Source organism: Myxine glutinosa, chromosome 11 (genome assembly GCF_964187855.1).
Source record: "Myxine glutinosa chromosome 11, kmMyxGlut1.1, whole genome shotgun sequence".
In the NCBI taxonomy this organism is placed as follows: Eukaryota; Metazoa; Chordata; class Myxini; order Myxiniformes; family Myxinidae; genus Myxine; species Myxine glutinosa.
The window spans coordinates 130,812,399-130,827,652 of NC_136271.1; the positions used below are offsets into that span (position 1 = coordinate 130,812,399).

At 39.7% G+C, this 15,254-nt stretch overlaps 1 protein-coding gene across 8 annotated transcripts in view; it reads left to right on the top strand.

The window, feature by feature from the left end:
• Positions 1–15,254, top strand: part of COQ8B (coenzyme Q8B) — a 53,974-nt gene that overhangs the window by 24,131 nt on the left and 14,589 nt on the right. For all 8 annotated transcript variants that reach the window (XM_068131043.2, XM_068131045.2, XM_068131042.2 and 5 more), the window contains exons 6-8: positions 56–160; positions 3,553–3,638; positions 4,023–4,163. In XM_068131043.2, coding sequence (XP_067987144.2) covers positions 56–160; positions 3,553–3,638; positions 4,023–4,163 — 332 coding nt within the window. The remainder of the gene's footprint in view (positions 1–55; positions 161–3,552; positions 3,639–4,022; positions 4,164–15,254) is intronic.

The window sequence follows — 15,254 nt, forward strand, 5'->3', positions numbered from 1 at the left end:
CTTGTATTAAGCATGGAAAAGCATTCCTGATTTCTTAATGAATTATATGTTGCAGATTCACAGTCATTACTTTCGGAGGCGAATGCAGAGAGGATTGTATCAACACTATGCCATGTACGAGGTGCTGCACTCAAACTCGGCCAAATGCTTAGCCTGCAAGGTACGCACAAAACAATGCTCAAGCGCAGGCATGATAGATGGATTTTATCTTTATGGTACAAGGGCTATCTCTTGCTTGCCAAATATGGCTGATTGCGCTATGTCTGGAGAAATGCTGCAACAATTGAAAGCCTATTGCTTCAGTCAGACTGTGGCATTAACTATCGTGGAGTATTTTTCAATGATAGTGAGCTGCAGCTCTACTTTATTGGTACTGTTGTGAATACACTTCTGGTCAAAAGTTTTAGAACACCTCAGTTTTTCCAGTTTTTATTGAAATTTATGCAGTTTAATGTCTCAATGTACTCTGAAATTAAGCAAAGAACAAATAAACAATTGGAGATTAAAAATAAATCATAGAATCATTTTGTTTCACAAAATTTAATTTAAAATTTTGACTCGGCAAAGTAGCCACCTTTTGCAGATATAACCGCCGAACACACTCGTGGCATTCTTTCTACAATGGAAATCGAATATTGTTCGGGAAGTTCTTCCGAACACTGTTGCAGAAGTTCCCACAAATGTGTTGCACTTGTAGGTTGCTTTGCTTTCACCCTTCTGTCCAGTTCATCCCAAACTAGCTCGATGGGGTTTAAGTCTGGAGACTGTGCTGGCCATTCCATGATTTGAAGCCTACCGTCTTGTTCTTTTCCTCGAAGGTAGTTTTGGCATAGCCTGTAGGTGTCTTTAGGGTCATTATCTTGGTCTAGGATGAACCCCTGACCAACTCGGCGTATACCAGAGGGTATTGCATGGCGCTGCAAAATGCTGTGGTAGCCCTTTTGGTTCAGGGTGCCAGTCACTCTGTGCACGTCGCCAACTCTGGATCCAGCAAAAGAGCCCCAGACCATCACGCTTCCTCCTCCATGTTTGACAGTTGGTGTCACACACTGAGGAACCATCCTTTTGCCAACTCAACGGCGTACAAAAACACTGCGTGATGAACCAAAGATTTCAAATTTTGATTCATCGGTCCATAAGACCTTCTTCCAGTCTGGCGGTGCTTCATGGCCCAGGCAAGCCTCTTTTTCTTATTTTGCCATCTTAGCAATGGCTTTCTTACTGCCACTCGACCTGTCAAACCTGCAGTTCGAAGTCTTCTCTTCACAGTTGAAACTGAGACTTGCTTACTTCGACCAGTGTTAAGTTGTACTTGAAGCTGTTGTCCTGTGAGCCGCCTAACACGCAAGCTGTTGACTCTTTGAAACTTGTCTTCTGATTCTGTTGTGGCTTTGGGTCTGCCAGACCTCTTCCTGCCAGAGTTTCCTCCAGTTTTCAAGTGCCTTTTGATGGTGTAGGAAACTGTACTCACTGACACCTTGGCTTTCTTTGCAATTTCTCTAAAGGAAAGACCTACACTTTTAAGGGTTATAATGGTCTGTCTGTCTTCCTTTGTTAATTGTCTTTTTCTTGCCATTATGATAGCAATATACTACTTCCTGCAGTGCAATATTGTCCAAATAATGCTTCAAAGGGTGTAATAACAGTCTGTTCCAATACTGCTTTTATACAGACAGGGGGTTTGTAATCAAGTAATCAGCAGAGGTTGGGACACCTGTAGGAATTGTTTGCATCAACTTTCAAGGTTTAATTTACTTACATTGCTGCAGAACAGCTGTAAGTTGTTAACCCATTACTTGTTCCCTGAAGAAGGCCTTTTTTTTTTTTTTACAATATAACTTCAATTGACATTATTTTCTCGTTTTTGCTAACCTAAACATTTTTGTTAACCTCGAGCAGTTTACTGCTTACCTTTGTACCATTTCAGGTTATTCACTGGACTTGAATTGCTTAAATTTCAATAAAAACTGGACAAATTGAGGTGTTCTAAAACTTTTGACTGGTAGTGTATGTTGGGGAAAATCCTTTGGTAGATTTGTCAAAGCAATTTATGCACGGCAGTGCTGTCAGGACAGAACGGCAAGTTGCTTTATTCCAGGCCAAATAATTAGCTTTTTAGGTTGTCTGGATGACTATGACGTTAGTCCAATTCTTTATTTAATAGATTAGTATCGCATTTACTGCACTTGGATTGTAAATGGATTTGGTTTGAAAACTGAAAGCATTCTCCCCCATCTTGATGCTGAAAGCAGCTATTCAATCCATCATGTGTCTACCAAATGCATCTAGTAACATATTGCCAATTAAAAAGCCCACCCAGCCAAACAAAGCTCTGAATTGTGGGGTTCGGATGGAGGAGGACATGCTTTTGGCTAAAGTTCCTCCAGAAATATAATCCCTTGGTTTCTTCTTCTTATCCTTCTGCTTATCCCCCTCTTCCTCCTTCTCTTCTTCTCCCCTTCTCATTCTTATTATTCTTATTCTTATTCTTCTCATCTTTCTTCTCATTCTCCTTCTTCTCTTTCTCCTTCTTCTCCTTCTTCTCCTCCTCCTCCTTCTCATGATTCTCATTATTCTCCTTCTCATTATTCTCCTCCTTCACCTCGTTCTTCTTCTTCTTGTTCTCCTTCTTGTTATTCTTCTCCTTCTTCATCCTTCTTCTTCTCCTTCTTCATCCTTCTGCTCCTTCATCCTTCTTCTGCTCCTTTTTATCCTTCTTATTCTGCTCCTTCTTCTCCTTCTTCATCTTCTTCTCCTTCTTCTTCATCCTTCTGCTCCTTCTTCATCCTTCTTCTCCTTCATCTCCTTCTTCTGCTCCTCTTTATCCTTCTTCATCTTTTTCTGCTCCTCCTTATCCTTCTTCATCTTTTTCTGCTCCTTCTTATCCTTCTTCTCCTTCATGTTTTTGTTCTGCTCCTTCTTATCCTTCTTCTCCTTTTCCTCCTCTTCCTCCTCCTACTTCTCCTCCACTATTAACTGCCATCCTGATAAGACCCCACAATAAGATGTTTTATTAAATAACGGCTTTCAGAAGAACAGTCGTAGATGTGAACAGAGAAATATATTGAAGGTAATTTCTGTTGACATCTGCAAGATCGTTTGGGAAGTAATGTATTTTTATCTTGGCTAATGAGGTATCGCTGGAAAATGTAGGGAAGCAAGTTACGAGGCACTGCAGGAAAATAAATACAAAATGGCAAGTCGGTCAATAAGAGTGACGTAGTTTGAAAGCAAAGATTGACCACCAAAACATGCACATGAGGCAGCCATGTGTAAAGATACCTTTGACGTCACCAGACCCGGTAGCGTAATGGTTAGATCATCCGCTCTGAGTCTGGGAGGTCGGCGGTTTGAATCCCAGCCGAGTCGTAGCAAAGACTTTCAAAATGATACGTGGTGCTTCCTCGTTTGATTCTCTGCATTTAAAAGGGACAGAGCATGATAAACAACAGAGGGTCGGCAACCATTGGGTGGTTTTATTGGCCAAATGGTCTTCTCCTGCTTGGACAAAGCCTGAACCAAAATAATTTTGCTGTGTATGTGTACACTCAGATGAAGCTGTGCTGAACCCTCGGCTGCAGAAGATATTTGAGCGAGTGCGACAGAGTGCTGATTCTATGCCCATTTGGCAAGTGCAGGTTCGTAAAACAGGGGTTTGTACTTTTCGTCATGCTTTTAGTCATTACTTTTTATTTCTCAGTATTCAATGTTTGTCAAAGAGCTGTTGCTGAAAAATCACACACACACACACACACACACGCACACACACACAGACACACACACAATCAGAGACACCAAGCAACACAAGACTTTACTCCAAACAAACACAGCCCTTGGCCTTGGGGGAAGTTACTTCCCAGAAAACACTGGATTATGGTGACGCCATCTTGTGACATCGCTTTTCTCTCTGCACTTGGCAGGGAAATTCGAGCAAAAATCCGACCGAGTGTGGAAATTCGAGCTGACCACAATGCCACTGAGTGTGGTGTTTGATTCCAAGGCTTGCGATATGTGTTCCACAGAAAGTTTTGGTTGGAGAGCTTGGACCTCAATGGAAAGAGAATGTCCAGCACTTTGAGGAAAAGCCCTTTGCTGCAGCTTCCATCGGTCAAGTGCACTTTGCAGTTCTCAAGGATGGAAGGAAAGTTGCTATCAAGATTCAGGTATAGGCCATCCTTATTTTTTTAATCCTTATTTTGTTCTTAAGATGGCTTTGTTTGTGGCGTTTACGTTGCTCCATAGACATACCAATAATTGCTTTCATTGAGTACTAGAGGATCACCATTCCACTCTCATAAGAGACATTCATTCATTCTTCCGTGATATTCAACATTGGAGCGTTAGGCTTCCCTTTCCTTTTGACATTCTTGCTGATGATGTGTGCACTGACCCGTCTTGATTTGGATGCCGTGCAGCATTGGCATGGGGCTTTGAAATAGCAATTTTGCAAGAACTCGCTTCTTCAACAATGATAATCAGAAGTTGAGCTGGAAACCATAACTCAGGCTATGTTACCGAATATTTATATCGTCAATTACAATAGATTATAATCCGACTTCAGGAAAATTGGCCTATATTACTGCACTGCCACTTTCCTTATCAAATAACCATGCACCTTATATACAGTACTTCATACCGCAAAACAAACTCAATTAATTTATCCTGGTTGACATCCAATCATACGATAATGTGATAACATTAATTTTACCGCAACAAACTCTAGGGGTGGAACAGGCCCGTCTGGAGGGGGGACGTGATCTGTGGAGCTGAGAGGTGCCTGGTCTGTGAAGTTGGGGGGTGGCTGGTCTGTTGAGCTGAGGGTGGCTGTTCGTTGACGACGGGGTGCGACTGGTCGTTGGAGCTGAGGGTGGCTGGTCAATGGAGCTGGGGGGGAGGGGGGAGGGTGGCTGGTTAGTGGAGCTGTGGGGTGGTTGGTCAGTCGAGCTGGGGGGGGTGGCTGTTCAGTGGAGGCTGGGGGGGGGGGGGGGGGTGGCTGTTCGGTGGAGCTGGGGGGGGGGGTGGCTGTTCGGTACAGCTGGGGAGGGAGGGGTGGCTGTTCGGTGCAGCTGGGGGGGTGGCTGTTCGGTGGAGCTGGGGGGTGGCTGTTCGTTGGAGCTGGGGGATGGCTGTTCGTTGGAGCTGGGGGATGGCTCTTCGTTGGAGCTGGGGGATGGCTGTTCGTTGGAGCTGGGGGTGAGGGGGGGGTGGCTTTTCGGTGGAGCTGGGGGGTGTCTGTGTGGGATCCCGACCCCAGTCCTCGCCCTCCGATGTAGACCAAGCCTCGAGCCAAGTTGTTGAAGATATAACAAGTTTATTGAAGAACCAAGCACAGCTGTGGAGATACGTTAAGATGGTCGCCAGAGTCGAGACGCCTTCAAAACGGTCTAAAAATCTACTACGAAGGGCCTTCTTTAAATATAGTTCGACCCGTGATCGTTATCATAATTAAATTCAAGCAAAGCATTCCTAAGGTCTATGACATCGCCGCTCATCCCTGTATGTCAACACAGAGTGAGGTGATAGAATCAAGCTGTCGGTATAGAACAATACCCAGGACATGAACCACATTCCAGTCGTGTTTACTTGCGACGGATGCTGCAACCTCAAAAGATTGGAAAGCACGCGAGTTGACTTTGGCTTGAGTCAGCAGTTGTGCCAAGTTAAGACAATTTCTTCTTTCTTTTTTTTGTATACAAGATCGAGGCTCGTGAAAGAGCCAACATTAATCACCCAAAAAGTCAAACCGACACATAAAACACAAAATAAGGAGAGTGGTAGACAAGATGGGGAGAAAGGGGGAAGGACACAAACATAACATTTGAGAGCAGGGACATCGAGAGAACTGTGGGAGGGGGAGGTGGAAGAGGTATAAAACATTGGACACTGCAAGGACTTCCAGGAAAGAAATTGGGAATTTCAAAAAAGTGGATCTGGGGTGAATTAGCAGAGGTAGAAAAGATCAAGGTTTTGGATGGGGGAAGATAAGAGATGGTGGTGAGTCGATGAGAAAAGGGGACGGCCAGGCCACCTCCATCCCAGACAACATTCCTCCACTCCAGACAGCATTCCCCACCCTCTCCACCCTCCCCACCCCCTTGACCCCAAACCAAAACTGACTCGACTCAAAAACAGGAAGTGACTCACCACAAACCGGAAGTGACCAATTAATTATTTATTTTCCAATTTTCTCGATTTTCCCAATTTTCCAAATTTTCAGATTTCACAATTTTCAAAAAAAAAAAAAGAAAAAGATATTCAAAATTTCTGATTTGTCAGATTTTACGATTTTCTCGAATTTTTTTGTCAGGGTATATAAAATGGCCGAACCCATTTTCAAAATATTTCAAGATATATTTAACACAATTAGACGGTTGGTTGAGTCGTTTCTAGTATGTACACACAATTATAATACAAATAGGGATAACAACATGCAGGATGAATGATTACCCGCTATATATTTTCAGCCTTATATATAATGGATGATTTTTTTACCCGTGTGGGAAAGTAAGATAAAATTTAATAATCATAAAAACCTCCCAAATTCGTTAAGATGTCTAATAGTTCGTTCAAGTGGATGTGGAAAAACCTGTTTACTTTTAAGGATGCTCCTTACTCCAAAATTTTTAGATTATGAAAATTTTATAATTTTTACAAAGTCAAGTTTTCAACCAGAGTACCAACTACTATCACAAGGTCTTAATGCGGGTCTTCAAAAATAAGAATTAATCGGATTATTTAAGCTCCAACACGAACTAAATGAGCTCAACATTGAAGATGTAATACAACTATTTTGTGATACTCCACAAAAATGGAAAAAGAAATCAAAACCCACATCATCTACAACCATAACTTGTGCTCTCACTTATAATACGGATGATATACCTTCACCCCAAGATTTAGATGAAACAAAAAAGAACCTTGTTATCTTTGACGATTGTGTTAATGAGAAAAAATCAAACGGTTATGGACAGCTACTATACAAGGGGGCGACATTCTTCTTGTAATTGTATTTATCTTAGTCAATCATACTTTCAACTCCCTCGTCGCTCAATAAGAAACAATGCTAATACTTTTATTTTATTCAAACTAAATGCATTAGATATAACCAATTTTTGGAGGGATAATTGTTCTACATTATGTAGTAAAAAGGAATTTGAGGGTCATATGAAACATACGACTGAAAAATATAAATATATCGGTTAAAGAAGATGATATAATAACTAATAATTTCTTTGTATAAATATAATGAATGCCAAAGAATGAACAAGAAAATTTAAGGAACATCAACAATTACTTTCAAAAGTTGTGAAACAACAGGAGAGAATATGGAAGAAACGGAGAGAAAAGCTATTAGGTGAAGACGTATTTGAAAGAAAACAAGAGGAGTTTTTGAAACCTTTAAAAAAATCTACCGAACAAAAGAGGGTTTCGATTCAACTTCCTGCGATAGAATATACCCCAACCCAAAAACAGGAAGTGCCTGATTTGATTAACCTATCAGATCAAGTTCCCGCGATAACATATACTTCCAAACAACAACAGGAGTTGCGAGAGTTGGATGAACTAGCGAATCAATAACTTAAAAATATAGAAACAACACAATCATCCCGAGGCCTTGAGAAAACAAATAAACGTTCTAATTATGTTGCGAAAGCTATTAAAAACAATGAATATAAAAGGGGTACATTAACCAAAACAGGTCTCATTCCATCAGAAGAAGAAGAATCAGCATCGTTTCATCTTGTTAACGAGGCGGTATTGGTATTTAATGATGAGTTAATGTTTTTGAGTGATACTCACCCAAATGTTAAATTAACCCCCAGATTAATGTTTCTTCTCACACACACCGGACATAGAAACACCAGACTCGGTGATTCAAAATATTTTTATGCACCACTTGATATAGAAAGAGAGGAAGATAAGGTCTATATTGAGTTGCTAAACACGATTGATTACGAGGGGTATATTAGGGGTAAAGGTAAGAAAAATGAGAAGGAAAAATATATTATTAATGCTGTAGATAAACTTGGATTGAGTTCAGGCTCCGGCGTTAGTTTTCTTCCGAGTGACTCATCACAATTAGTTAATAGGCTATTACTGCTGTTAGGTAGTAAGGAGGCAGGAAATAACAATTGTTTTAATGAAATATCAGCCATTTTAGATCAGTTGATGAATATGAAAATAATTAATAAATGTCAATACAAAGATCTTTTATCTCACGTACAATAAAATGAGAAACACAACTCTTAGATTTGATTTTACAACGAGTGATCACACGATTCCATTCCAATACCCGGTACAACTTGATCCCACAAAAGAATATGAAGTGGCGTTATTGTCTATGGAAGCCTATAATACCTTGTTTAATATCACAGAAAAGAATAACAAGTTTAGTTATGATCCGGGAGCTGGATATAAAACTATAGAAGTACCCCCCGGAGCTTACGAGATACCGGTACTATGTTCAGAAATTTCATGTGTTATGAATGAACAAGGTGATGAACCAAAAAATATCGAAATAGATACTCAAAAACATACATCAAAATCAACTATTAGACTTGAAAATAATTATAAAATAGATTTCACGATTGATAATTCATTCCGCGAGATGTTCGGTTTCTCCGCAAAAAAGCTTGAGGATAATACGTTTTTCAGTGATAACGTCGTTGACATATCCTCAGGTATAAATTCAATATTAATTCACTGTGATTTGGTTGATGGTGCTTATGACGATGGAGTAAAATCAAATACAATATTTTCATTCAGCGTTTATTCAACTCCAATAGGTTATACATTCAATATGGAGCCAAAGAATCTCACCTATTTGCCCGTGTCAGGAAAAACCATTTCTAAAGTAAATTTTAAGATAACGGATCAGGATCACCATATGGTTTCTTTCAATGGTGAAATTATATCCATCAGAATTCACCTATGTGAAGTTCTTCAACAAATAATTGGAAAAATTATATAATAACTGTAAACTAATTAATAAATGAACATCCAACTGTTTTTTCTAGATGTACTTTTAACACGAGTGATCAAGATAAAAAGAAAACTTATCAAGAGTTAGCGTTTGGAAAAATAGGTCTTTTATTTACTCGGGAAAGAGGAGAGATTATGTTAACGTCGAGCGGCGAATTTTTAATTCCGTCAAAATTTTCAATGAAGGATAAATTTTATTTTGAAAAAGTGTTTTGGCCGCCACACTAATTATTCGCAACTAGAACGAAAAATCAAAGCGGATAAATTGAAAAAATTAAAACTAAAATGCGAAAAGTTTTTTATTCTACTTCGAATAAAAACAAGATGGTTGTAAGAAAACATGTGCTAAGAAAATATAAAGTCATTTCGAAAGATACGAAAGGTGTTAGTAAAACAGCTGGGAATGGGATTGGGGAAGGTATGTATCTTTCACCGCACTATAAGGGCCAAGGTATGTATCTTTCACCATACTATAAGGGGAAAGGTATGTTTCTTGGGAGAGGATACCATAAGCCGACGAGAGAACATGATGTAGGAGATCAATTTAGAAATAAAGGAGATGGGTTAATTGATACTCTAATGGGTATCGGTTCAACTATTCTTAAACATAAAGACCTAATTGGTTCAACCGCTTCTGCCGTAGGAAATGTAGCGGGTGCTATAAAGAGTATAAAAGACACTCAAAAGGAGTCTCATAAATTACAAGCGATCAAAGAAGTTAGAAAAGGTAAAACTGAACTAACTCCACAAGAACGACAAAGAATAATTGAAATACTTGGGTCAGGTTTTCAAAAGTTTTAAATATTTTATTAGTATCACACGTAAATATAATTTTATTTATTATATTTTTTTATTGTTAATATATAAAGAATGGAGGCGATTGACAATATGTATGATTTGGATGATACTATTATCATCTCAAACTCAACTAAAAAAAAGATTATTATAAGGTAAATGCTGTATAATAATCTTTTTTTTAGTTGAGTGTTGGGCTAGCGGCTAGGGTGCCGGCTTAGGATCCTAGGATCCTGGGTTCGAATCCCGGTCGATCGCTGAATTAACGCCAGGGGGGTTGACTCAGCCTGTCATCCTTCCGAGGTCGGCTAATTGAGTACCAGTTCACTGGTAATTCCCTGTTTGTCGTTAAAGGCGGCAAAAAGGGTTGGCGTCAGGAAGGGCATCCGGCCGTAAAACATTGCTTCAAAAAGGGGACCAAAAAACAACAACAACCACGGTTCCCGAAAAAGGCCAACCCCCGCTTTGCGGGGAAAAATGGCCTCTAAAGGTGGTTATTTTTTTTATAAGGTAAATGCCGTAACAGGAACAGATTGGAATACGACCGTAACAAAAAGTTTTGAGATAAATAATTAATTAATCAACAAACTTACTTGAACCTCGCCGATAGTTTCTTGTTATGTAAATTTAAATTCACCAAAGTGGGGAATAACACAAACGTTACACTCGTAAATTATTTCTTCTGGAAAATGTTTGATAGTATTCGTTTGTATATTGGAACGCAAGAAGTTGAAGCGATTGATTATGTCTCTGCGACAGCTGAAATGATGAAATTTACGCTATATTCGCCTAGTGATAGGGTGGGTAAGGGGTGTGTTGAAGGTTTTATTTCTGATATGAAAACAGGAAAGGTCGATAACCCGGGCTATAAACAAAGTAAGGGAATGTATAATGATGAGACAAAACCAGTGAATAGTTCTACCGTAGCTGTGCCCCTTCAAGGTATATTTGGATTTTGTGATTGTGATAAAGTTCTGTACGGCCTTAAAATTAGATTTCAACTACTAAGGAATACTAATGAAAACAGATTGGGTTTTGGGGAGGCTAATGCTTTTCGTGCTAACAATACATTTGTTGTTAATGATCTGTGTTGGTATATTGGTGAATATCCTAGGCTTAGTTAGTCTTATAACTCCTAGTCTTAAAACGGAAGAGATGTTGAATAGAAGGCTTAACACAAAGACCCCGCTAAATGTATCCTACCTTAAAAGAAGATGCCAACATGTTAAATTGGAACACACGACCTGCACTTGGAATTTAGGTGTTCTGGAAGGAAAGCCTCGGTACCTATGGCTTATTTTTCAGAAACCCGATGGAGGTACTGCTACTGATAAGAATAACGCGTTGTGTGATAATGCTACCGTAAAACAACTTCGGGTTTCTTTAGATGGTACATTTTATCCTCGAGATAGATTGGAAATTAATTGGAAAACCAATGATTATAATGCTGAAGCCTATAAGTCTTACCAAAAGGTGTGTGAAAGCAACGGTAATCAAGAGCCCATTTCGGATATGGCGTCGTTTAAAGACGTATCTACAATCTACGCGATTGACCTGAGCGCTCAAAAGGAAACGATAAAGTCCAATAGAGTGGATACTTCCCTATACATCGAAAGAGAAGAAAATGAAGAAGTTGATGCGTATTGTTTACTCTTGGAAGAAACAGAACTACAGATCAATACGGATAATGGTGTTATGACCAATATCACATAAGTAATAACTAGGAAAAAAAATCTTTTCATAAATAAAATGAGTAAAGTAACAACTGACGTATATATTAATCAAATCAATCGTGATAAACTGTCATCTTGTATCCAAAATCAAAAACCTTGTACGATTAATGTTCGTACAATTCAAAGAAAGGGGGATATGAGAATTAGTGTTTTACTCACAAAAGTGCAGGAGGAAAAACTAAATAGCGCCGGTTCGCTTGGTTTAAAAATGTCAAAACCTATGTTGAAGAAATATTCACTAAATGAAATAAACGGAGGGTTTCTTCCCCTTCTAACCCTAATCCCCCTAATTGCTACTGCTGTAGGCGCAGCGGGAACTGTGGCGAGTAAAGTTACGGAAGCGGTAAAAGCCGCTAACGAAAGGAAAGCCGCTAACTAGCAGCCCAAAAAGAAACGGAATGGCATAACAGGGCGGTGGAGGAGAAAAAACGTAGTGGAAGTGGGGTAATTGTAGATTTTGCTGAAAGGCTTGAAAGTCTGCCTGATAGGGCGAGATCGTTAGTCGGAGATATGCTTTCTTCTATCGCACAGGTGGGTGTAAAACTAAGTAAAAGGGGTAATGGATTATATCTTTCTCCTAAATAAAAAGAAAATTTATTTTTGAAAATAAAATGGAGGAGTGGTTTAAACATTTTGGAAAGAATACAACGTCAAATATATAACTCGGTAAATATTGTAAACAGCTAAACCTCAATAATGTAAGTATTTGTATGAGGGATGAATTACCAAAGTTGCCCAAAAATACAAAGAATATTATTATGAATTTAGAAGATAATAGTGGGAATGGATCTCATTGGACTTGCATTTATAATAGTCTAGTAGGAAGACTAGGTCCCCCTGCACCCCCCCGGAGATATACTTCTAATCAGTGTTTCTAGATTGGAAAAAATGTGTAGAAAATGACTAGCTATGGCCCCAAGCTGAAAAAATGTCCCACATACCATTTTTATGCAAATTACTGCTGCAAATTTTATGCAAAATTATGCAAATTTTATGCAAATTTTTGATGAGGAGTAGAGTTGAGGGGTCTTTGAGGGCTTCATCGAGGTGCTCTCGGTTGCAAGACTGGGTCATTCTGAGAAGCACAGCAGGGTCAGAGATCATGATGTTCTCCTCCTCAGTGAATCTCTCCATCAACAGCCTCTCCATTGCCTCACACACTGTTTTGAGGCAAAAGAGGGACTTTGCGTAGGCCTTTCCACTGAGAACACCTTTGAGAGATCCACTTGTTACTAGTTGTGCCTCAAAGAGAATCTCTGCATATCCAGAACCACGCATCTTGTGTCCAGTGAGCATCCCGATGTAGTTCATGGATGTGTGGAAGGGTCCAATCGTTACTACATGACTAGCAAATTCATTTGGCCAGCGCCAGATGATGGGAAGGGCTTTCATGCAGACACCCAGATCAAATGTATTCAGGACCCATCTCTGACCCACCTCAGCAGTTGCTGCCTCGGAACGCTTCAGTAGCTCACGAACAACTGCGTTGTCTGTGATCGGTCTGTGCCTGGTGCCTGCATGGCATGGCAATGGCCTGCAGCCTGTGCCTGGGCTAGGGGGTTTCACCTCTGCAACTGGTTCTCCCCCACCCAGCAAATCAACAGTCGACTACTGCACGCCTATCCACCAACCGATCACAGACAACGCAGTTGTTCGTGAGCTACTGAAGCGTTCCGAGGCAGCAACTGCTGAGGTGGGTCAGAGATGGGTCCTGAATACATTTGATCTGGGTGTCTGCATGAAAGCCCTTCCCATCATCTGGCGCTGGCCAAATGAATTTGCTAGTCATGTAGTAACGATTGGACCCTTCCACACATCCATGAACTACATCGGGATGCTCACTGGACACAAGATGCGTGGTTCTGGATATGCAGAGATTCTCTTTGAGGCACAACTAGTAACAAGTGGATCTCTCAAAGGTGTTCTCAGTGGAAAGGCCTACGCAAAGTCCCTCTTTTGCCTCAAAACAGTGTGTGAGGCAATGGAGAGGCTGTTGATGGAGAGATTCACTGAGGAGGAGAACATCATGATCTCTGACCCTGCTGTGCTTCTCAGAATGACCCAGTCTTGCAACCGAGAGCACCTCGATGAAGCCCTCAAAGACCCCTCAACTCTACTCCTCATCAAAAATTTGCATAAAATTTGCATAATTTTGCATAAAATTTGCAGCAGTAATTTGCATAAAAATGGTATGTGGGACATTTTTTCAGCTTGGGGCCATAGCTAGTCATTTTCTACACATTTTTTCCAATCTAGAAACACTGATTAGAAGTATATCTCCGGGGGGTGCAGGGGGACCTAGTCTTCCTACTAGACTATAATGGCGGGGATAAATACTATTTTGATAGCTATGGACTTCCACCACCTCTTGAAGTAATTAACTTCCTACCGAAGGGGGAGAGTGTTTGTCAAACATTTCAAGTCCAAGAAGTAAATTCTAAATGTTGTGGTCAATTATGTTTATACGTATTATTTCACCTCAACAATAATGAAAGTTTTTCTGATATTATTTTTACTCTTATTTAAAATGACCTACGTTGGAAAAGACGGTTCTATCTTTCGGGGATCTCAAGAGACGACTGTTGATTTATCAAATTATTATACAAAGGTCCAGGTTGAACGCCAGAAATATGATATAACTAAAAATCTTAATATGAAAAATAGTTATAACTTCATCAATTATCCGAGTCCCACGGGTGACAATGACTTGGTGACATTGGGTGATGTAATGCGGTATATATCCACAGAGACAACAGCACGTTATGACAAACAAGTAGAAATTAGTCAACGCCCGGCTCTCCAGACCATACCCCTTTTCGTATTAAATTTAACGTACCACTTACAATCAAACTTTATAAAGAGGGGGATATTGTTAATATGGTAATTGATCAATGGGGTTATGATATGCCTGATTTAGGGTATAATTGGTTCTTTTCAATAAACTTGGAAGACCTACAAGATTTTATTTGGTCCCATAAAGAAGAATATTACCCCGTTGGTGACCATAATGCGGTATGTGGAAACATCGTTATAAACCTTTTCTGGTATTTTACAATATTGTTTACCTTGATATTGAGTCATACATTTGTGAAAATGAGAAACTCTATTGTAAATATTTTTTCCTATTATATTTACCCTCTTATAATCATTATAGGTCATATTGGTGTTAAAACCTAATTGTTGGTTATTACACCACAAACAGGTTTTAATATTTGTGTTAGTTATTTAAAAATCAGATAAGTTTTGATTTTTACAAAATGTACAAGTAATATTAGCGATAGGTTTAATTTCATATAAAATGGGTATATTCCATAATTTTGACCTTATGATTTCTTTAACAATATCTAAAAACTCATTTATAATAGATACTTTCTTTTTAAAGATTGGATTATGTGTATTCATCGGTGATAGTTGTTTAGATAAAATTGATTTATATTCATGTATCAATAAGTCCCTGGTGTTGGGCTAGCGGCTAGGGTGCCGGCTTAGGATCCTAGGATCCTGGGTTCGAATCCCGGTCAATCGCTGAATTAACGTCAGGGGGGTTGACTCAGCCTGTCATCCTTCCGAGGTCGGCAAATTGAGTACCAGTTCACTGGTAATTCCCTGCTTGTCGTTAAAGGCGGCAAAAAGGGTTGGCGTCAGGAAGGGCATCCGGCCGTAAAACATTGCTTCAAAAAGGGGACCGAAAAACAACAACAACCACAGTTCCCGAAAAAGGCCAACCCCCGCTTTGCGGGGAAA